General features: G+C 38.9%; 1 protein-coding gene across 2 annotated transcripts in view; it reads left to right on the top strand.

Moving 5' to 3' along the window:
* LOC126412530 (transcription elongation factor SPT6) overlaps positions 1-24615 on the top strand; it is a 163307-nt gene that overhangs the window by 119289 nt on the left and 19403 nt on the right. For both annotated transcript variants that reach the window (XM_050082184.1, XM_050082176.1), the window contains 5 exons: positions 2617-2754; positions 10191-10486; positions 10700-10901; positions 11740-11914; positions 15097-15218. In XM_050082184.1, the coding sequence (XP_049938141.1) occupies positions 2617-2754; positions 10191-10486; positions 10700-10901; positions 11740-11914; positions 15097-15218 (933 nt within the window). The remainder of the gene's footprint in view (positions 1-2616; positions 2755-10190; positions 10487-10699; positions 10902-11739; positions 11915-15096; positions 15219-24615) is intronic.

The following is a 24615-nucleotide window of genomic DNA, read 5'->3' as shown; positions in this document are numbered from 1 at the left end:
ATGGAGCATAACCATATATGAAAGTGAAACATGGATGATAAACAGTTTAGACAAGAAGAGAATAGAAACTTTTGAAATGTGATGCTACAGAAGAATGCTGAAGATTAGGTGAGTGGATCACGTAAGTAATGAAGTGGTACTGAATAGAATTATGGAGAAGCGAAATTTGTGGCACAGCGTGACTAGAAGAAGGGATCTGTTGATAGGAAACATTCTGACGCATGAAGGGATCACCAATTTTGTACTGGTGGCAAAGGGGGGGGGGGGGTGAATCATAGAGGCAGAGGCCGGTATTACACTATCAAATTTCTTTGTCAAAGATATTTGATGGTGTAATAGGAACTTTGTCAAATGTCGTCCAATATTTGATCAAATCTAGGGCCTCGCTGTAGATTTGATCAAAGAAATCGCTTGTCTTCTGTTCACTGCAATGTGACATGCTACCACATGGAGCGCTAGCATCGCTGCAGCGTTCTGTCGTCTGTAGTGTTTTTATAAACATTGCCAGTAAATACAATTGATGTGTGCCGACAACTACAAAATTAATAGAGATGTATGAAGCTGATGAGGCGCTTTACAAAGTTAGGCACCCTGAATACATAAATAGATTAAGAAGATTGGAGACGTAACCTAACCTAACCCAACCCTCTCCTGTAGCAAGGAATCGGAGTGTTACAGTGATCCTGTCTTCTGAAGATGTAGCAGTTCTTAAGTGAATATTGTGCTTTGTGATATGAGGATACACTTCACTGAGCACATACAGAAATGTATGCTCATCCATTCTTAAGTAATTGATGTACGACTTGACGTCTTCCACTGTAAACTCACGTAACAAGTTTTGTTGAATGCTTTTATCGTGTCATTGTAAAACCCACCGCTTCCCCTAGATTAGATTAGTTTTTCGTTCCATAGATCCGTGCTGAGGAGATCCTCATGGATGTGGAGCATGTCTATTTTTTTAAGCTGAAATAACAATACTAATAGTATGAATAAATACAATACATCATTTGTTACTATTAAAAATTTTGTCAATGGAGTAGGAGTTGGCCACTAGTAAGTCTTTCAGGCTCCTTTTAAACTGATCTTTATTTGTAACTAAATTTTTTATGTTTGCTGGCAAACTATAGATGATGAGTGTTCCTGAGTAGTGGACCTCTTTTTGAACTTAAGTAAGTGCTTTTTAAGTCCTTGTGCAGATCATTTTTGTTCCTGGTATTGTATGTATGAACTGAGTTGTTTGTTGGAAAAAGAGATATATTATTTAGGACGAATTTCATTAAGGAGTAAATATACTGAGAGGAAGTAGTTAGTATCCCAGTTCTTTGAAGAGGGTTCTGCAGGACATCCGTGTTTTTACTCCACAAATAATACGCATTACATGCTTTTGGACTTGGAGTTACCCCAAAATATTATACCATATGACATTATGGAATGACGGTAGGAAAAGTATGCAAGCTTTTTCATTTTTATGTTGCCTATGTCTGCTAACACTCGAATTGCAAATACAGATTTGTTAAGGCATTTCTGCAGTTGTGTGGTGTGCTCCTCCCAACTGAATCTATTATCAAGTTGTAATCCCAAGAATTTAAGACTGTCAACCTCGTATGTATGGTTCCTTTTTTTCCCCCATTTCTTTTCCGCATACGCACACAATGCAATTGCGTTACGTGCAACTGCTGCTGTTAATAACAAGTTGTTGTCAGCCATCTTGAACTTTGATGAAAACTTTGATGACAGTGTAACACCCCTTCTAGCGCTACATCAAAGATCTTTGTCAAATATATTTGACGGAATATTTGATCAAATCTTTGACAAAGAAATTTGATAGTGTAATACAGGCCAGACCAAAAGATGAATACAGTATGCAGATTCAGAAGGACGTATGTTGCAGTAGTGACTCCAGAGATGAAGAGGGTTGCACAAGATAGAGTAGCATGGAGAGCTGCATCAAACCAGTCTTTGGACTGAAGACCAGAACAAAAACATGACAATGTATCAGATTTCCGATATTTTTAAAAATATCAAGTCCTAGTCTCTACCAAACCAAGTCGCATCATAGCCACAATGAAGTCCAAATCCAAAAGCAGGATTCTCAGTGAAGCACAACATTCAGCTCTGAAAGCTATGGAAACCAGTGTACAGACAAAAAAGAACAGAACTAAACTACCTCCTGGATGGAGGATGCTGTTATTTATACAGACATTGAATATTTCAGTAAATGCATACATTACAAATGTAAGTAATTTTGTGAACCATCTAGAAATGATAAATACTGATTAACAAATATTGTTCTGGTGATTGGATTTGAACTGACAAACTGTAGCATTCCAGCTAGTGGGGCTAACTGCTACTCACGACGCATCCAACATTGCTTGCAATATTTCCAACCAATGTACAAACATATAAAGAGGCAGTCAGTTTTTTTACCTGGCCCACGCCTTCAACTTAGCCTTTTCGTTACGTGCTTACCAATTTTCAGTTACGCACTGATGCATTTATGTTACCTCTGCTGTATATAAATTTTGTTTATACTGTCCTTAGTTGTCTGTAAATTTATAATCACTGATGAAAAGTATCATAAACTTTTGAGTTAATTTTATTTTCATTTTTTGGCAGAATGACTTCCGTGATTATCCTCATCTGCTACGACAAGCTATATCAATTGCTAGAAGAATGCAAGATCCACTTATTGAGTTCTCTCAGCTTTGTACATCTGATGAAGAAATCTTGTGCCTTAGATACCATCCTTTGCAGGTAAGTTGCATGGGTATATAATAGTAATGCATTGGTGAAAATTGTGAATTATTCTCCATCATTTTCTGTTATCATCCTATTTGTGTGGATGTGGGTGTGTGCGTGCACGTGTTTGTGTGTAGACATGTACGCACACACACTCGGGCGGGTGTAACATTTTTGCAGTGTTCAGTGAACGGATTCTGGTAACAAATCTATTTGCTTTCTTTATGTTTCTATAAAAATAGCCACTTCCTCTGTATTGTAAATGCGCACACGCACACACACACACACACACACACACACACACACACACACTGATGCACACATGTGCGTGCACGCGTGCTCACTGTTGTCTTCTAACAACATTCACTGGAAGATTGGATGAAGTGCTTGTTGAGGAAACCTGATTATATGTGGAATGAGGAGAGTGAAGAATAGGGCAAATTGGACTTGAAGAATCATGCTGGCGCGAAACAAGTAGCTGCATGCAGGAACAAGTTTGATGTTGAGAACTGTGCTAGTAGGGGCATAAGAAAGAAGGGGAAACAGTTATAAAATTGGAGGAAAAAATAGGAAATAATGAAATGCTTAAAGGAAGGAACTAGAATGGGTTGTAAGAGAGAAGAAATTGGACTGTGAGAGCATTGTTTGGGGTTGGAGTCGGAAAATAATGGAGGCAAGGAAGACCAGGGTGGTTATGAGAACTAAGTAAGGCTGTGCAGGAGGGAGAGCTTCCATCTTCACATTTCAGAAAAGCTTGTATTGGTAGTGAGGATCAAAAAGGTATAGGTTCTGAAGCATCCATGGGAGTAAACTACACTTCGTCACACAGCATGTTTTACAACATGATGGCCTGGTTGGCCTTTTGCTACAGTTCAGCGTACCCTTCGTCACACAGCATGTTCTACAACATGATGGCCTGGTTGGCCTTTTGCTACAGTTCAGCGTTACTCATTGTTGTGAGTGCATAGTTTGATAGTGCTTGTACGCTTATGTTCTGGCACATGACTTATTGTCTTCCACTTTAGTCATATGCCTATAAAATGCTGTGTAGCAGTTGCAGTGAAGTTGTTACATTTGGTTGCCAAAATGAAACTATTCCAGAAAAACGTTAATAAGCCCAACATGTGCTTTACACACTCAGTTCTCAGTTCAGTACTTTTATCAAATTACTAGTTTACCATTATGTTATCTAGGTTTTGAGTGTGTTCAAATGAAAAGGTATGGAATGATGTAACAACCAAACAGGGTGAAATTTACATGTCACTTTGGGATAATGTTGTGAGACATCTAGGCAAAGGCTTTGTCACTTCCCTAAAAAAATTTAAATCTGTGCAGTTAGCATGTAAAGCTTACCGTCTTTTTCAGCGTCTGAGGTCCTATACTCAGATAATTCCTGGAGCAGAGAAAAACCATTAACAGTGATGTGCACTGTGATACATTCTGTAGCCTATGCAAGTCCACCAAGAGCAAACAGCCTGGGCTGCTCACAGAGAGAGTGATTCTGCTCCACAATTATGCACATCCACACATTCCCAATGTCTCGAAAAGTGTAATGGCAAAGTTCAAATGGGAGGGGCTTGAACATCTGCCCTAAAGCCTGAATATATCACCCTGCAACTTCCACGTATTTGATCAGCTATGAAAAACATCTTGAAGAGAAGTGCTTCAACTCAGATGATGAACTGGAGACACATTGGAAGACTGGCTCTCGTCACAGCCACAGCAATTCTGGGAATGAGGAATAGTTGTTCTCAGGCCTCTGGTGATTATTTTTGAATAGATTTCAATTGCACACATAGTGTTGTTTTGTACCTTTCCTTTTGAACACCTCTCATACATTGTCAGAAACACTGAAAACACTCTTTCTGCCAACTTTATTTTAGCAATCCTGTATTATGTTGCTGCTTTCACATGTAGTTTTGATTCAATAGGGTAAGAAATGTTGGTAAAAGAACTAGAACAGCTGATCTTGTACGTGACTCTGCTTGCACCTCCGTGTGCCATGGGCCTGTGACCCAAGGGGCTGAGGTTCGGGAGCAGCCCATCTCATCATTCGTTTTGTAGTAATGTCTACCTTCTTTGACCCGATATCATAATACACTACTGGCCATTAAAATTGCTACACCACGAATATGATGTGTTACAGACACCAAATTGAACCAACAGGAAGAAGATGCTGTGATATGCAAATGATTAGCTTTTCAGAGCATTCACACAAGGTGGATGCTGGTGGCGACACCTGCAACGTGCTGACATGAGGAAAGTTTCCAACCAATTTCACATACACAAACAGCAGTTGACCGGCATTTCCTGGTGAAACGTTGTTGTGATGGCTCATGTAAGGAGGAGAAATGTGTACCTTCACATTTCCGACTTTGATAAAGGTCAGATTGTAGCCTATCGCGATTGCGGTTTATTGTATCGTGACATTGCTGCTTGCGTTGGTCGAGATCCAATGACTGTTAGCAGAATATGGAATCGATGGGTTCAGTAGGGTAATACGGAATGCTGTGCTGGATCCCAACGGCCTCGTATCACTAGCAGTTGAGATGACAGGCGTCTTATCCGCATGGCTGTAACGGATCGTGCAGCCAGGTCTCGATCCCTGAGTCAACAGGTGGGGACATTTGCAAGACAACAACCATCTGCACGAACAGTTTGACGACGTTTGCAGCAGCATGGACTGTCAGCTTGGAGACCATGGCTGCGGTTACCCTTGACGCTGCATCACAGACAGGAGCGCCTGCGATGGTGCACTCAACGATGAACCTGGGTGCACGAATGGCAAAACGTCAATTTTTCGGATGAATCCAGGTTCTGTTTACAGCATCATGATGGTCACATCCGTGTTTGGTGACATCGCGGTGAACGCACATTGGAAGCGTGTGTTGGTCATCGCCATACTGGCATATCACCCGACATGATGGTATGAGGTGCCATTGGTTAAATGTCTCGGTCACCTCTTGTTCGCATTGACGGCACTTTGAACAGTGGACATTACATTTCAGATGTGTTACGACCCATGGCTCTACCCTTCATTCGATCTCTGCGAAACCCTACATTTCAGCAGGATAATGCACAACCACATGTTGCAGGTCCTGTACGGGCCTTTCTGGATGCAGAAAATATTCGACTGCTGCCCTGGCCAGCACATTCTCCAGATCTCTCACCAATTGAAGACGTCTGGTCAATGGTGGCCGAGCAACTAGCTTATCACAATACACCAATCACTACTGTTGATGAACTATGGTATCGTGTTGAAGCTGCATGGGCAGCTGTACCTGTACACACCATCCAAGCTCTGTTTGACTCAATGCCCACACGTATCAAGGCCGTTATTACGGCCAGAGGTGGTTGTTCTGGGTATTGATTTCTCATGATCTCTGCATCCAAATTGCGTGAAAATGTAATCACATGTCAGTTCTAGTATAATATATTTGTCCAATGAATACCCGTTTATCATCTGCATTTCTTCTTGGTGTAGCAATTTTAATGGCCAGTAGTGAAACAATAATAATAATAATAATGATATTTATTTCTGACTATAGAGGTTCTGATAACCTCAGATAAAGACATAAAGTAGAATTTCCTTTTATCTAGTCAGTGGTTTGTCAGGGTTGGTTAGCTGTTGGTCAGTGTGTTTGTATATTGATTATATAGTTGACATTACTGCTTTAGGTGAATGGTCGTTCCATTTGTCCCAGAGGTCTAGTGCTTCTGGGGCTCTGACTATTTGCCAGTGAAAGTATGAGCATGCCTTATTGTGCTTCTTGAGGGATTAATTCTTTGCCAATGTATGGCAATAATTCTTCATTGGTATGCGTTGTATGATGATGTGTCAGTTCTCTTAATAAGAAGCCTCTGATGGCATGTCCAGATTTTATGTACCTGTGATTAATAACTCATACATGTTTTTCTTCCATTTTCTGATTTAATTTTTCACATAACAGTGAGGATTGCATAGATGCCTGCAAATAAATGCAGAGCAGATATTTGAAATATTAAGGTTTATCTAAAGTATGTAAAGGCAAAAACTATTCTGCGTTTTAGCATTGCTTTGTCGTGTCTCCACTGACATATTCAGTAGCCAGATAATACTCTTTGGAAAATGTAGGATAGGTCTTAGCTGTGAATATCCTTGTACAATTGTTAGAGAAGCAAATAACAAATCACAAATAAATAGATACATGCACACCTTGCTAAATAATGATACCCATACAGGAAAAAGATAATGTTGGACCAGCTTTTCTCAGTGGAGTTTTGAAATAGTTACAAACAACTTTAATGTATGGCGAAGCCTAGAAATATACACACAGTCACATTCATATCAATTCTTTCATACAAGAATTACACTTGGAAGAAAGATCATATTGTTCATTACACCTTGGTTTTACATTGGGTCTTCACTTACTGCAAATAATAGTAAGCTAGCTTCTAAGGTAATTAGTGCATAGATTTAAATGTTATGAATTTCTTTATGAAGGTACAGAGCGAGTATGTTGTCGTCGTTTCATTCCATGTTGCACTGTTGGCGAGATGTGCAAGGCTATTTATACCAAGGTATAAATTTTCTTGCTGTTTCTTCATTTTTTCTCCACATCAGTTGAACCAGTGATGTAGCCGTTATACAGTGGCTGGATAGAGGTGTAATATCCATCACCTCATTATCTGGATTGTGGCATCTGCCAGATGATAGCACACATGTAAAATAATTTTTATGGTGTACTTTACCTTGCTTCTTTTGTGTATCTTCTGAATTTAACAATGCTGTATTCCTGATTCCTTTAATATATTACTTACATATTGTTTCTTTCCAAAGAAGTGTATTATGATAAAACATTTTATACAGTTTTTAGTCCACTAAAGATTACTAAGTTTGTGATGAAAATTTCATATTCCATAATAGGTAATTGCTTAAATCATGATGCACATTGCATTCCACTATGCTTCCAACATGGTTAACATGGTTCTCCCACAGGAGTATTTCTGCATAGATTTTCAGAACCTAATAACATGTCCAACTCTCACACACTGCAAAGCATTCCATCCACCCTGCCCATCACCTCCTCTTTCCCTGTTCTAAGAAAAAAGCCAGTCTGTACAATAGGAATTATACATACAATAAACAAGTAACAGAGTCTTTTCTTTACACTTACACAAAATAACTTTCAAAATCTCCCTAACATCTGTTTTGGCCTGATTTGAGATCAGTCAATTTAATCAGTTAGTTAATTTCATATTCTGCAGATGATTTGAACAATTCGTGTTGAAATTATGTGCAATGAGTCAGTTTACAAGCTTCATATATATTGATCTGCCGTACATCAAACAGCTGTAGGTGAGATGTTGCTGTGGTAATTTCTGTCATCTCCATCCTGGAATTTGTTATATTGTAATGATTTGTTAATGTGTATGGCTATGTGCTGTCTATTTACATTGTACTAAACAGTAAAGTGCCTTAAATGTAATAAAAATGATATTAGTCTTTAACACTTCTGATGTTAATAGTGATATATTTTTGAATTTAATGACAAAGTAAACACCTTTGCTCTCTGTACCACACACACTATTAATTTGTTAGTACAGATGTTTTCTGTAGAGTAAGACTGAAATTTTTCTTAACTCTTGGAGATACTGTGATGTTATTGAGAAAATTATCAAATAGTAGTATGGTTACATATTGAATAGTGACAGCTTTAGTCATGAGGAATGAAGCTCATTTGTGGTTTAACTGTAGACCCCATAATTCTCCTGAAATTATGATGGATTATTTATGATAAATTCTGTTATGGAATATGTATATAAAGCTGTCCTCACCCAAAGGTTTTTTTAAACAATTGCCTTTCTTCAACTTCAGAAATAACTTACCCAAATAGATAAAGTGGTGGGAGAGCCAGACTCAGAACCATGACACAATTTAGCACTTTTCACGTCAACAGATATGGTAGTGGAAAGTCCTAGGTGAAACACACAGATGCTGTCCCTTGAACCACACACACACACACACACACACACACACACACACACACACACACACACAGAGTATGCGTGCGGAACGATTTGAAGTGGAATGATCATATAAAATTAATTGTTGGTAAAGCGGGTACCAGGTTGAGATTCATTGGGAGAGTCCTTAGAAAATGTAGTCCATCAGCAAAGGAGGTGGCTTACAAAACACTCGTTCGACCTATACTTGAGTATTGCTCATCAGTGTGGGATCCGTACCAGATTGGTCTGATGGAGGAGATAGAGAAGATCCAAAGAAGAGCGGCGCGTTTCGTCACAGGGTTATTTGGTAACCGTGATAGCGTTACGGAGATGTTTAATAAACTCAAGTGGCAGACTCTGCAAGAGAGGCGCTCTGCATCGCGGTGTAGCTTGCTCGCCAGGTTTCGAGAGGGTGCGTTTCTGGATGAGGTATCGAATATATTGCTTCCCCCTACTTATACCTCCCGAGGAGATCACGAATGTAAAATTAGAGAGATTAGAGCGCGCACGGAGGCTTTCAGACAGTCGTTCTTCCCGCGAACCATACGCGGCTGGAACAGGAAAGGGAGGTAATGACAGTGGCACGTAAAGTGCCCTCCGCCACACACCGCTGGGTGGCTTGCGGAGTATCAATGTAGATGTAGATGTAGATGTAGATGGAGAGAGAGAGAGAGAGAGAGAGAGAGAGAGAGAGAGAGACAGAGACAGAGACAGAGAGGGGGGGGGGGTTGCATTGCTGTAGTCTGACTGTGACAAGAGGTAAGGTAATACAGAGAAGCTGATGTTTCTGGAGGGGGATTGGGGGCTCCAGATTACATCAGCTGTGGAGCTGTCATTGAAGTCAAGAATCATGTGCTGAGAAGCATGTTCTGTCACTGGATGGCCAATTTTACTGTTGGTCACAACTTGCCTATCGAAAAGACTGTGCAGAGCTGCAAAGTTGGTATATTGTGTGACTGCTTGCACAGGTACCCCTGCTTATGATAGGGTAGGATATGCCTTTGGTGTTATTGAAATAGAATGCTTTGGGTGGGTGCAGTCAAGGGTGATATTGAGTTATGAGGGGGTGCTCCTTTGCAGATGCTTCATGGGGAGATTTGGATAATTATGGGTGTGTTTGGGAATGGTTCAGAAGTAGTTTTTCCTGACAATTACATAAGTTACTATTTTCTATTTACAAGATATTTTGTTCCCTCCAGTTATCCATGATTTAATTGTTTTAATGGAATTTCTGTACAGTTTTTGAAGTAACTTCCTCCCAATACTGACACAAATTTACTTTGACATTTGTTACATTTCACAAAGGTATCTCTCTTTGTATACACTTCATTCAATTGTACCTCTTACATCTACTTCCTAATCATATGCTTGCTTGTTCAGAGATTATCATCAGCTTGTAAGTTATTCATGTTTAAAACTGTGATATTACAAATATTTATTTTTGTTTCGTAATACAATTTTAGGACCAGCTGGTAAGAGAGGAACTGCTTGAAGCACTGTATCTTGAGTTTGTGAATCGAACCAACGAAGTAGGTGTTGACATAAATTTGGCTGTCCAGCAAGCATACACATGCAACCTTGTCCAGTTTGTTTGTGGTCTTGGTCCAAGAAAAGGACAGGCACTGCTGAAGTTGCTCAAACAGAACAATCAGAGACTTGAAAACAGGACCCAGCTTGTGACGTCTTGCCGTATGGGTCCAAAAGTTTTCATCAACTGTGCAGGGTTTATTAAGATCGATACAAATTCCTTAGGAGACAGGTATATATAAATCTCATTAACTCTATTATCAACATTTCTGGAAATGCACTCCTGCTTGAGTTAAAAAAAAGTTATACTGTGGAGATAAAGTTGAGGGATGGTTCAGTTGCTTGATTGTAATCTTATAGTTGTGTACAGGTATATATTGTTTGTTGTTGGATTGGAGATATACTTGTGATACATTTGGTATTTGTAAATCTGTTATTTTTTCAGCACTGAAGCGTATGTAGAAGTCCTTGATGGCTCAAGAGTACATCCCGAAACATATGAATGGGCACGGAAAATGGCTGTAGATGCCCTAGAATATGATGATGAAGATCCTAATCCTGCTGGTGCTTTGGAAGAAATTCTAGAGTCTCCAGAAAGATTAAAAGATCTTGATCTTGATGCATTTGCTGAAGAACTTGAGAGACAGGTATGTGTGTTTTTGATGTGTCAAGCATGAAGAACCATGCAAATTTGCATCAAGATGTTGAAAAATTAACTGGTGGCAATAAAATGATGGCAGATCGAGGAGCTTTTGCACATGACATCCCTATTCACAGAAAGTCACTATTGGTAATCGTGATTCATACTTGATCACTTCTTGATGCACCCTCATCCTAGAAAAATAACAGAACAGGCCATAAGTGACACTGTGTATTTCAGAATTGGATTCAGTCCCTACAAATCTGGCAGACTCATTCTTAATCTCCTATTATCATCGTGTGGCCGTGCGGTTCTAGGCGCTTCAGTCTGGAACCGCGTGACCGCTACGGTTGCAGGTTCGAATCCTGCCTCGGGCACAGACGTGTGGGATGTCCTTAGGTTAGTTAGGTTTAAGTAGTTCTAAATTCTAGGGGACTGATGACCACAGATGCTAAGTCCATAGTGCTCAGAGCTATTGGAATCATTTTCCTGTGCTCATCAAAATCACATGTATCCAATTACGTGTTTTTGTCTCATGATACCATACTGTCTTCCTTACATAACAACAGCAGAAATGTTTGTGTGTTATAAGAACGGATATTTTGCACCAGCAGTTAAAAAAATGAATATCAGAATGGTCTTCGAACCTTTCTTCAGTGTTCACAACAAAGAAGTATGAAAATCTTTGCTTTCATTCTAGAGAGGGGCCATGATAGAAGCACCATGATTAGATCATGACTGATATTTTTTGGTGAAAATTTTGCTCCATCATTTGATTAAATTTGACATTAATAGTTAAATACTTGCATTTGCAGTGTTATATTGTAATGTCTGTTGCTTTTTAGGGCTTTGGTAACAAGAGTATTACCTTATATGATATCAGGGCAGAACTCAATCATAGATATAAGGACTTACGAAGCCCATATACATCACCTAATCCTGAAGAACTGTTTAATATGCTGACTAAGGAAACACCAGAAACATTCTTCATTGGAAAAATGGTACTTGCGACTGTTATAGGTAAGTGTTTCCTCTGACTTTACAAAATAAAATTGCTTAGTAAGCACTAGCACATGGACTGTACAAGCACTAATGAAATTTTAGTGCACGAGTAAATTACTGGTATGACATTTTGCCCCTAAGTGGTGGGGTCAGTATGTTTCTTGTGCAGATGCATGTGACAAATAATTGATGCAAGCTTTAGAAGTGCTAATGTTAACAAATATGTATGTAGCATGTTAAACACCCCTGTCTGGCTACTAAAGGCTTGTGTACTGATAGCGCTATGTTTTATGGTACTAATTCAGTGTTGGTGGAGCTAAATAATTGTTTTTATTTTCTGTCTCTTTGGTGAGATTGTCCGTTTATACTGACTATTATATTTTACCAGAGAAACTAGTGCATGATTTGTGTCTTACCCATGTAACATACTCCATTAAAGTGTGCATTTTCTCTGCTTGTTCTTGCACTTAATCAATGATAAACCAGATATGTTAAGGGGCTTTTCAAAATCTGTTATGTTTAGTGATGGCACAAGTGCTAGGCATTGCTGAGAAATTTATTGGGCAGTTTTGTAATTAGTTCCCTTAGAAGACTCTCTTTGAGGTGCATGATGAGATTAGCTAAAGCAGTATAAATTGGAGTATGTTAACCATACTGAATGCTTACTGAAGTGTTCAATGTCTCTAACGTGTCAAACGGATAGGATTATTTAAAATTCAGTTACATATAAAATTTCAGCAGTCATTAACTGAGTATCACTTTTGTTTTTACAAACACAGACACATTAAACACAGTTTTGTCTGCTAGGTAGCACTGACAGTGATGAGGAAGACATGATTACTATTTGATGTCATTAGATTTCTGTTGATCCATCTGCACACATCAGCTGCCTCGCGGAGAGTCTTTTTAAAATACAGACAATAGTACATGTGTTGCAACTACAAATTTTTATTTTTAAGTGTAATTCCAAACAAATGAAGTTACTTGAAGTACATCGGTATAGATATAAATGGGCCCATACTAATTAAAACCTGTTAAGTGATATTCTTTGTTATACAAATGGTGGTACACTGGACTCGCATTCGGGAGGACGACGGTTCAATCCCATCTCCAGCCATCCTGATTTAGGTTTTCCGTGATTTCCCTAAATCGTTTCAGGTAATTGCCAGGATGGTTCTGAGTTTGGCATAAAAGTGAATTAGTTAAAAGCATTTCCTCTTATTGAATTAGCCAGTAGGTAAAATGACAGCATAGTTGCTCGTTATTTTTTGTTAATGGGTAACTGGAGTAACGGCTGTGTTAGCGAGATATTTATTCTGCAAAAACAGTTGAAAAAGAATATCATGTCCAACTGATTATTAACAGTCATGCTAATGCCACATTGATAGTTTCTCCACGCCAGCCGGTGTGGCCAAGCGGTTATAGGCGCTTCAGTCTGGAACCGCGCAACCGCTACGATCGCAGGTTCGAATCATGCCTCAGGCACGGATGTGTGTGATGTCGTTAGGTTAGTTAGGTTTAAGTAGTTCTAAGTTCTAGGGGACTGATGACTTCAGATGTTATGTCCCATTGTGCTCTGAGCCATAGTTTCTCCACTCATTTAACAGTACACTTATTCTTTAACGACAAATTGTGCAACTGTAAAAGCCAGTTTTGCATAAATTTTGATATACATGAACAAGAGAAAAGATAAAAAAATTATGTTATTATATTTTGCATAATTGTTTAGGAACTATAAGGAAATTAAGTAGCTGTAAGATGTTTTGACCATTTCCATACAAGAAACTTGAAACATTCCGATATATAGCTTCTGGGTTTCCTTATCCTTATTATGACCATAGGATTTATTGACAAATATCCATGTATTACATGTGGGAGGGTACCCAAAAAGAAGACCAGAATAATATTGTCATGGGCAGAGTTTGTGTAGTATGCATTTCTGCCACTAGGCGTGTATAGCACAACTCATCGCCAGTTCAGTGCTGCCTATGTTGTCGACCTGGCTTGTTCTATTCAGCTGCAGTGATTGTTTTTGCTACCTCTGTTTTGTTTTTGTTTCATTGTTTATGATGGTAAGTTTATGCGAACAATGTGCAACTGTGAACTTTTGTTTTCTGCTTGGTAAAAATGCTGCTGGAACTGTTTGATTGTTGAAAACAGCTTACCAGGATGACACTATGGAAAAAACTCAAATGTACTAGTGGTTTGCTCGATTTAAAAATGGCGATGTGTCAGTTAATGACAGACCTCGTTCTGGACATCCGTCAACTGCCCAAATCGATGAACATATTGAAAAAATTAGAGAGCTTGTGCTCACAGACAGTTGATCTGCTGTCAGGGAATAGTGGGTTATCTTGGAGCTTGGCTCAGCAATTTCTAATGGAAGAACTGGAAATGAAAAGGGTTGCTACCAAGTTTGTTCCTCGAATTCTGACTGACAATTAAAAGGAACATCAAGTTGAAACACATTGTCCTTTGAAACAACGGCTTGAAACTGATACAGATTTTCTATCAAAGGTTATTACTGGTGCACACACACACAGACACACACAAGCGCACACACACACACACACACACACACACACACACACACAGCCATCTCTGTTAGACAGCTTTTGGCTAAAAATGACATGTTTCAGCTGCCCCCATACGCCCTACTCGCCTGACCTGGCACCGTACAACTTTTTCTTATTCCCATGCATTAAAAGGGGCATGAAAGGACACTGGTTTGACAGCATTAAGGAAGTCGAGAAAGAAAATGAGTGAGAAACTGTGAGCCATTTCTAAAAATGACTTCAAAGAATGTTTCGAACAGTGGAAGCACCAATGTGACAAATGTATTGGTTGTAATGGAGAGTATTTTGAATGGGTAAGATTACTTTGTAACGATTTGAAAATATACAGCTTTTAAAAAATAACTCCGGTTTTGTTTGGGTACCCTCTTGTAATACAATAACTAAAGAGAGGTACATTAATTTGTAGTTTGGTCATATATTTCTGAAATTACATATTATCAACTGTTACATTTTTAGTCCTTATTTTTGGAAAATGAATATTATTCTTTATGTTACTACTGTGTACTGCATTGCCAAATTTTGGTATATCAGTTTCATCATTTACATGATTTGAATTTCCCCTAGTAATTAATATTTACCAATTTTGTGTTCCATGAAGAGAGTTTGTTTACTTACATTTTTCAGGCATTACGCACAGGAAACCTCAAGGAGACCAGTTGGACCAAGCAAACCCAGTACGTAATGATGAAACTGGACTCTGGCAGTGCCCTTTCTGTTTGAAGAATGATTTTCCGGAACTTTCAGAGGTAATGTCGGTACAGACACAGAATCTGTGTGTTAAGCTCAATTTGCACTTGACATCATTGGACTGCCAAGGAACATGGCAGAGCCGTACCATTACACACTAAAGTGACAAAAGTCATGGGATACCTCCTAATACATGTTGGACCTCTTTTTGCCCGCTGTAGTGCAGCAACTCTACGTGGCATGGAATCAACAAGTCGTTGGAAGTCTCCTGCAGAAATATTGAACTGTGCTGCCTCTAAAGCCATCCATAATTGAGAAAATGTTGCTAGTGTAAGATTTTGTGCACAAACTGACCTCTCAGTTATGTCCCATAAATGTCCAATGGCATTCATGTCAAGCAGTTTTGGTAGCAAAATTATTTGCTCAAATTTTGCAGAATGTTCTTCAAACCAATCATGAACAATAGTGACCCGAGGATATGGCGCATTGTCATGCTTAAAAATTCCAACGTTGTTTGGGAACATGTAGCCCATGAATGGCTGCAAGTGGTTTCCAAGAAGCCAAACATTACAATTTCCTGTCAGTGATTGGTTAGTTTGTACCAGAGGATCGGCCCATACCGTGTAAAAACAGCCCATACTATTATGGAGCCACCACCAGCTTTCACAGTGCCCTGTTGATAACTTGGGCTTCTTGGAGTATGCACCACACTCGAACACTACCATCAACTCTTATCAACTGAAATCGGGATTCATCTGATGAGGCCACAGTTTTCAAGTCATCTAGGGTCCAACCAGTGTGGTCATGAGCTCAGTAGAGGTGCTGTAGGCAAAATCACTCACATCAGTCATGTGCTCCCATAGCCCGTTAAAGCCATATTTCACTGCACTGTCCTAACTGGTATGTTTTTCGTACATTACACATCAATTTCTGCAGGTGTTGCTTGTCTGTTATCATTGACAACTTTACACAAATGCCTCTGCTTTCGATCATTAAGTGAAGGCTGTCAGCCACTGCATTGTCTGTGGTGAGAGGTAATGCCTGAAATGTGGTACTCTCAGCACTCTTCTGACACCGATCTCAGAATATTGAATTCCTTAATGACTTCTGAAATGGAATGTCCCAAGCCTCTTAACTCTAAATGCCATTCTGCATTTAAAATCTATTAATTCCCACCATGCAGCCATAATCACATTGGAAACCTTTTCACATGAATCATGTTAGTACAAATGACAGCGCTGCCAATGCTCTGTCCTTTAATACTGTGTGTGCATAGTATTACTGCCGTATGTATATGTGCATATCGCTATCCCACGACTTTTGTCCTGTAAGTGTTTGGTAGTATCATCATACGGGTCGTAACTCCAGTTAATGTCTTATCACTCAGCCCAGTACAGAATGATAAAGATTAGGTTATGAATAGCAGCAATGAAATTTGTACAGCTGCTTGCCAGAAATTTAATGGATCATGAGGGATCATCCACCTGACAGGAAAGAGGAACATAGATTAACGGACTAGCAATGATGATAAGAGTTTATTAATGGGGAAAGCAAAATAAAAAATGACAGGTGCAGGGGTGAAGAGGTGAGGGTTTTGGCAAAGGACACATCATAATTTTTTCATATTACTGCCTACTAAAAGAATAGGAAAAGTTTCATCCAAATATTTCAAAACATCAGCATTTAATTACTCAAGAAAATACATCCAAATAAACACGTCAAACAGTATTTTGTAGGCACTACTCAGCACCTATTTACTTTATTATCTGCATTTTATTACATCTTGATTAACAAATAATATCAAAAAAAGTGTGTTACTCTCCTTCGGTAGAGCTTACGTCTTCAGTGTTGAAACAGCTTTCATTGTAAAAACATGTTTTATCTATTTGTGTTCTTATTTATTCTCAGGTATTGTTGAAAGGAAAGTGCGAGTATTAGTTGAGGACCAATTGGATGAAAATCCGTGTGGGTTTAGGCCTCTTAGAGGTTGTCAGGACCAGATCTTTAGCCTATGGCAAATAATGGAGAAGTGTTATGAGTGGAACAGGGAATTGTATCTATGCTTTATAGATCTAGAAAAGGCATATGACCGGGTTCCTAGGAGGAAGTTATTGTCTGTTCTACGAGGTTATGGAATAGGAGGCAAACTTTTGCAAGCAATTAAAGGTCTTTACATGGATAGTCAGGCAGCAGTTAGAGTTGACAGTAAATTGAGTTCATGGTTCAGAGTAGTTTCAGGAGTAAGACAAGGCTGCAACCTGTCTCCACTGTTGTTCATATTATTTATGGATCATATGTTGAAAACAATAGACTGGCTGGGTGAGATTAAGATATGTGAACACAAAATAAGCAGTCTTGCATATGCGGATGACTTAGTTGTGATGGCAGATTCGATTGAAAGTTTGCAAAGTAATATTTCAGAGCTAGATCAGAAATGTAAGGACTATGGTATGAAGATTAGCATCTCCAAAACGAAAGTAATGTCAGTGGGAAAGAAATATAAACGGATTGAGTGCCAAATAGGAGTAACAAAGTTAGAACAGGTGAACGGTTTCAAGTACTTAGGATGCATATTCTCACAGGATGGCAACATAGTGAAAGAACTGGAAGCGAGGTGTAGCAAAGCTAATGCAGTGAGCGCTCAGCTACGATCTACTCTCTTCTGCAAGAAGGAAGTCAGTACCAAGACTAAGTTATCTGTGCACAGTTCAATCTTTCGACCAACTTTGTTGTATGGGAGCGAAAGCTGGGTGGATTCAGGTTACCTTATCAACAAGGTTGAGGTTACGGATATGAAAGTAGCTAGGATGATTGCAGGTACTAGTAGATGGGAACAATGGCAGGAGGGTGTCCACAATGAGGAAATCAAAGAAAAACTGGGAATGAACTCTATAGATGTAGCAGTCAGGTCGAACAGGCTTAGATGGTGGGGGAATGTTACACGCATGGGAGAAGCAAGGTTACCCAAGAGACTCATGGGTTCAGCAGTAGAGGGTAGGAGGAGTCGGGGTAGACCAAGGAGAAGGTACCTGGATTCGGTTAAGAATGATTTTGAAGTAATAGGTTTAACATCAGAAGAGGCACCAATGTTAGCACTGAACAGGGGATCTTTGAGGAATTTTATAAGGGGGCTATGCTCCAGACTGAACGCTGAAAGGCATAATCAATCTTAAATGATGATGATGATTATTATTATTTATGCATAATGTAGGATTTTTCTTTATCCAGGTATGGTAAAATCTAAATTATTTTTCACTTTCACATATTTGATATTTTTCATGGGGGAACTGCATTAAGAAACACATGAAGTCCTTATGCATTCTTTGTAGTGTGTCACAAAAACAAAACAAGCAATAAAAAGCAGACACAAAAGCCCTAAAGCCCATTCTGTAACATGAGTATGTGCTGCGACAATAGGTTAACTTTTAATGTATGTAGGTATCCACTCACTGTTAATGTCTAAACCTTGTTCCAAAGAAAGCTTAATGTGTGACAGTGTCTTCTGACCTGTTCTGTTGTCAGTTTGGTAAATGCCACCATTTGGAAAGCATTGTGGCGTGTTTTGATGTGCTGTTCTGTGGCATCCACTGAGAGGTGACGGTTATATTACAATTGCCTGTAAAAGATTTATATTGGCTGTGATGTCAAATGAAATACATAAGGATACATATGTGAATGCATCAAACTGTTAAGACTCTTTCCAGCTGTTGCAGAAGCAGGTGTGCTAGTCCATGCACATTTTCAGGAACTCTTGGAATTGGTTTTCAGCTCTTCATAACCACAGGAATCTCATCACATATTTATTCCTTGTCCCTTTTGAGGTTGTAGCTATTCCCATTAACATCACTATATTTGAAATGAACTGATCATCCTTATTTTTTGGTCTTATTGTATGATCTTTAGTTTATTTTTTGGTCTTGTAGTATGATCTTTAGTTCTCTGTTCTTTCCAGGTGTTTTTTTTTTTTTTTTTTTTTTACAAAATATTTTTGTAAGTAAATGTTAGTAGTCTTGTGTTTTATTTTCATTATCATTATGAGCACTCCAAAGAGTCTGTTTGTGTTAATTCACCTTCTGCTGTTGTTTCACACACAAAAGACATTAAACAACAGATAAATCTCTTCAGATAACTATATTGTTTCTGTTATTTTCCCGGGAAGCTATTAATTTGTTTGTTTTTATTGTCAATCCAGTCATGGGCAACAAATCAGCTTACTAATTTCAGTCAACAGTCACCATCTTCATATACATATTGTCTCCTTGCAGTCATAATAATTAGCTGTACAAGCTTTGTCAAAAAGTTACAATTTTGAGTACTGTGAACACGCATTGCAATGCATAAGTTGAGACTTTGAGGAAATTAAATTAATAATATATGAACATTTGTGGTGTGAGACTGGATTTAAAATAAAATAAATACTTTCTCTATCACTGTGAATGTGCTGCAACTGGTGACTATTAATTTATATGTTCTGGGGAATGGGAATTGTGTGGAGGAAGATAAAATAAAAAAAGGACATACATGGAGAACTTGTATAACTTTGCAGAGCAGCCTAATTTATTTTCCATTTTCTAAGTAACTCCCACTCTATTGATTACATGTCTTCTGCCAGAACCAGCCAGCAAAAAATTGGCAGCTGGATATATTCATTGCCCCACACAGAAAACAGACACTGTAGCCATACAAAATCGCTGTCCATTCTGGTAAATGTCCTCTAGTGGAACTAGACAAACACATGAATGAGGCTGATTGCTTCGGGGAGTGTGCTCAAGAACTTTGAAGCCAATTGAAACTAAATGTACGAGGTACATCAGAAAATAAGTTCTGATCATGTCCAGAAATGGCATGAGTAATCGGATAGGAATGCACATGTTTGTAGATAGGAGGTATGTAGTGATAATGCAGTGCAGTTTGTCTTGTGACAGCAGTGGTTACTGCACAGTGCTAAAATAAAATGCCTGCTCTGATAATGTCTCTCACCAACTGTGAGTCTCATGTAGTTATCCAGTTTTTGCACACTCAGAAGAAATTTCCAGCAGCAATGCATCGCCAATTTCCCATGTGTATAGACACGATATTGAGTGACAGTATGGTCAGATGATACTCCAGGCAATTTGCTGAAGAACAAACCAATATTCATGACAAAGACCATAGTGGCCGACCACCCTGGTGACACTGGAATGGGCAGAAAGTGTGTGATAAGCAATTTTGCAGAACAAGCGCTTCACAGTTTCAGAACTTTCTCATCAATTTGTTGCATGAATTTCTCTCTCATTGATTTTGATGAAGTGTGTGCGAGGTGGGTGCCAAAGCATGTAACAAATCACACAAAATCAAAGTCTGGTCACAGCATTGACATTCCTACATCAGTATGCGCAGAAAGGTAACAAGTATCTCAACCATGTTGTCACTGGGGATGAAACATGGGTGTTGCATGCCACCCCATAAACAAAACAACAACCCATGCATGGCGGCATATTGTTGCACCTGTGAAGACCAAATTCAAGGTGTGCCTCTGTCAAAAAAAGTATGTGCACTGTCTTCTGGGATTGATGTGGTATGCTCCTGTGCAAGTTTTTGCCACAAAGGGAGACCATAAATGCTGATCGGTATTGTCAGACAATTACACTTTGCATGAAAATGCAACACCCCATACAGCCAACACCACATAAAATGAATTGAATCAGTTTGGATTGGAGATCATAGACTATCCACCCTGCAGTCGTGACCTTGCCCCAAGTGATTTTCATCTCTTCCATCTTGTGAAGCATTTTCTGGCAGGAAAAAGTTTCTGCAACGACAGTGAGGCACAGACTGAATTCACTTCGTGGCTCTGGACATTGGTAGCAGATTCTGGGCATACAATTGATAATGCACCATTATGATAAATGCCTCAACAATTGTGGTGTCCATTTTGAGAAGTAGCTGCCATAAGAGCTGTGTTATTGAAAATTGGTTTTAAGCAATCCCGCTTTAAGAAAAAAATTTGCTTTTCAGGAATAAATATGAAACATTTTGGAATTAAAATATTTTTTTGGTAGAACTGGCACCCATCAACAAAGGGAGAAATGATCATTATAAGAAACTAAGAGCAACCAGAGCTTGCTTGGGAAAATTAAAGTGTTCATGTTTCCCGTGTGCTGTTCAAAAGTGTAACAGTAAAGAAATAGTTTGAAGGTGGTTCAATAAACCTCTGCCAGGCACGTAAGTGTTAACTGCAGTGTAGTCATATGGATATAAAAGTCCCAGTTTCTACATATTTTTATTACTGACCCTTTCGTTATGCTAGAAAATGTAAAAAAATAAATGGCAGTAATTGTCAGTCGATTCTTTTGTTGATATACTTCTGATGGTATCTGGTAAAGATGTAGCACCCCTTGAAACAACCACATATGTTTTTGAACAAATGCATTATTAACCATCAGTTGTTTATTATGAATTATATGAATGTGTGGTGTATGTTCTTTCAGACATGCCCAAAAGAACAGACACCACATAGAATCCACAGCTGTGATACATATTATGTAAACTGAAGATGGTGGAGGGAGAAAGGAAAGGGAAAGAACGGATGATATCAGCTGCATCGGAACTTCATGCAGAATCAGTGGTGATAAGTGAAAATTTGTACCAGAGCGGGACACAAACCTGGGATCTCCTATTTGCTTTCTAGGCAGTTGCATTAACCAATTCACCACCAGGTCACAGTGCAAATGCACTGACTATTTCAGCACACTACTTAGCCAACTCACAATCCCACCTAGTGCCACCACTTATCCTCAGTCCATGTTCTCCATGCTCACTAATTTTAGATTCTCGCTGAAGGTTGAATGTAAATTTGCATCTGCATTGATGGTTGTGGATTCATAGTCCATCAAGGCGTGTCAGTTATATGAATGCGTCATGTCTGTTCTTTAGGACATCATACATCAAAGGTCACATAGTGAAAGTCCACAAGCTGCGTCAACTTTGTTGTATGAGCCTAAAAGGAACATGAAATATGCCATTACCTGATCAGTTTTCGCCTTATATCCTGTGATGGTGGGCTATGACCGAAATCAGCAGATAGATATGTTTATTATTAACAGCTTATCTTTAATGATAAATTTTTTCAAGTACTTAACAGCTGTTGGTTGTCAAGTAACCAAAACTTTAAAAGGCTGTATATGACTCTGGATATGGGATGTTCACATTTTAACTCACTTCTACCCTTGAGTTTGGACTTAAAGTACTTGTCTTTCTGTGTAGAATATCGTTGACCACCAAGAAAACCAAACAAACTTACAGCCACATTCTTTTGGCATAAAATTTCCAAATCCAGGAAGATAGCTCCAAATGAAGATGGCAGAACAATCATAATGCAGGAATTTCAATTTTCACTGAAATTTGCATGCTACCATATTATGTAGTGATCCTCCAACTTTCTGATTCTTTCAGCCAAATCCTTAGGTCCGTCCCAGCAGAACTTCTCTCCCTCTCCACCCCACAGCCTCCCCATCTCACACACACACACACACACACACACACACACACACACACACACACACACACTCTTTCTACACGCTTTCTGTGCTTATGTGGAAAAAATCTCAGATCTTGTTGACCAACACCTTCAGCCCATTACCCACAGCTTAGTTTCCATATCAGTGACACAGACCAACCCTTAGGTATCTTTCAACCATCCACTTCCCATTGCCACCTGGATCTGTCGTGTTACTGTTGACAACAGCTCTTTATACCAGGCCTGGCCAAGATTCGCACTCGCGCTCTGTGAGCGCAGCCGGTGCTCTAGCATCCACCCACCACTGTGCTGTTCTGAGCGGGTGTGTGAGTGAGGCTGCATAAGCAGAAAACTTGTTTGCAACACAGTGCGACTATTCCACAGAATATGGCAGCATAGTTCTATAAGCAGGATTTTATCAATAGTGTTTCTTTTAAACATTTTATCAGTGGATGTCTATCTGCTCAAGATAAAAGTAATAAGATACATTTACAATCAAAAGGAAGAATGGTTTGACAAATAAATTGAAATCTGAATTGAGTCGTGCAATATCTTGGAATATTTTTGAAAACTCACGATGAAATGTTTCAATTATTGAAACAGTCAGTCATGTCTGCTACACAGATGGCAGCCTTAAGTTTAAGGAAGTGTTCCATTTCATGAACTTGAAGCTGGTTTTTCTATAGGATTTATTTTGGTTTGATAACATCAATCATGCCTGCCATATCTATTACCAAATGATCCACTCCTTGCGTTAAGACTTAATGAATTCAAATAATTGGTGACGTCAACCTTAAAAGATTTTGTCGTTGCACAATTTACCCTTAACTCAATTTTTTTCCTAATGACAGCCTCCAGTGTAGCTAGCAATCACACTCATTCGTCTGAAGAGACGTGAATCTTACCGTCTGTATGGTTGGTGTTGTAACAATGTTACAGTGAAAGTTTTTATGGCTCATGATAGTGCAGTGGCATTTTAAGCATGTTGCATGGCTTTTGAATTATACAAAAAGTAACAAGAATTCCATTCACATGTGTAGACACCATATGTGTAGATGCCATGGTATTCCTAACTCAGAATGTAAATCTAATTTAACACACACGCTATTGATAGCAAACTGTGACAAGCCCACTACCTTGCACTAGTGGCATTTGGCTGCAATCTTTTCCTCATCCTCCTCACCCTTCAGCCCCACTCGCCCCTTTGCTTGGAGCGCTAGTCAGGTGCATGGTAGGAGTGCTTGTGAAGCACTATTTGGCCAGGCGTGCACAGTGCACCCATGGTCTTACCACTATAAATACTACCTCTCGCAACATCCTTGTGACTCAAACCCACTGTCTCATTCTGTATATAGAGGTAAAAGAAAATTTTTCAAAAGTGATAGCATGAAAAAAACATGAAATTAGCATTTTCTGGGGCAATATCACAAAATCGGCTATTTAATGCAAAATTGGATATTTTATGAGATTCGGTACATCTGGAATTTTGCTATGCAGAAATCTTATTATTCTGAGGACGGCAGTTTACTAATATTCTTAACTGATGGTTAATGTATGTTAAAATTCCATTTTGACTTCTAATCTCTCGAAGGCTGATGTTTATGTATAATCTTAAAATAACAGTTCATTTCACACATAATGAACTTTGATGTGTTGATGAAAGTAGCACCATATTTGGACAAAAGGACCTGTTTTGCCAAAAACAACATCAAAAAAATGGGGAAAAAACAATGTATGCATGAAAAAACAAATTTGACAAAATCCGCTGAAGTTGGGAAGGACAACACTGAAATATAAATAAGCATTGGATTTGTCAAAAACACCAAATTTGGCAAAGAAAACACCAGATTTGCAAGAAATTGCAAAGCATCTTCGATTGTTCTGCCTTATGATATCATCTTTGCAGGTGTTGCACCGGATGATGCGACTTTAGGCTGCAAAACTGGCTGTACATTAAT

This window comes from Schistocerca serialis, chromosome 1 (genome assembly GCF_023864345.2).
Source record: "Schistocerca serialis cubense isolate TAMUIC-IGC-003099 chromosome 1, iqSchSeri2.2, whole genome shotgun sequence".
Lineage (NCBI taxonomy): Eukaryota > Metazoa > Arthropoda > Insecta > Orthoptera > Acrididae > Schistocerca > Schistocerca serialis.
The sequence above is the reverse complement of the archived record's forward strand: the minus strand, read 5'-3'. Positions and strand labels throughout refer to the sequence as shown.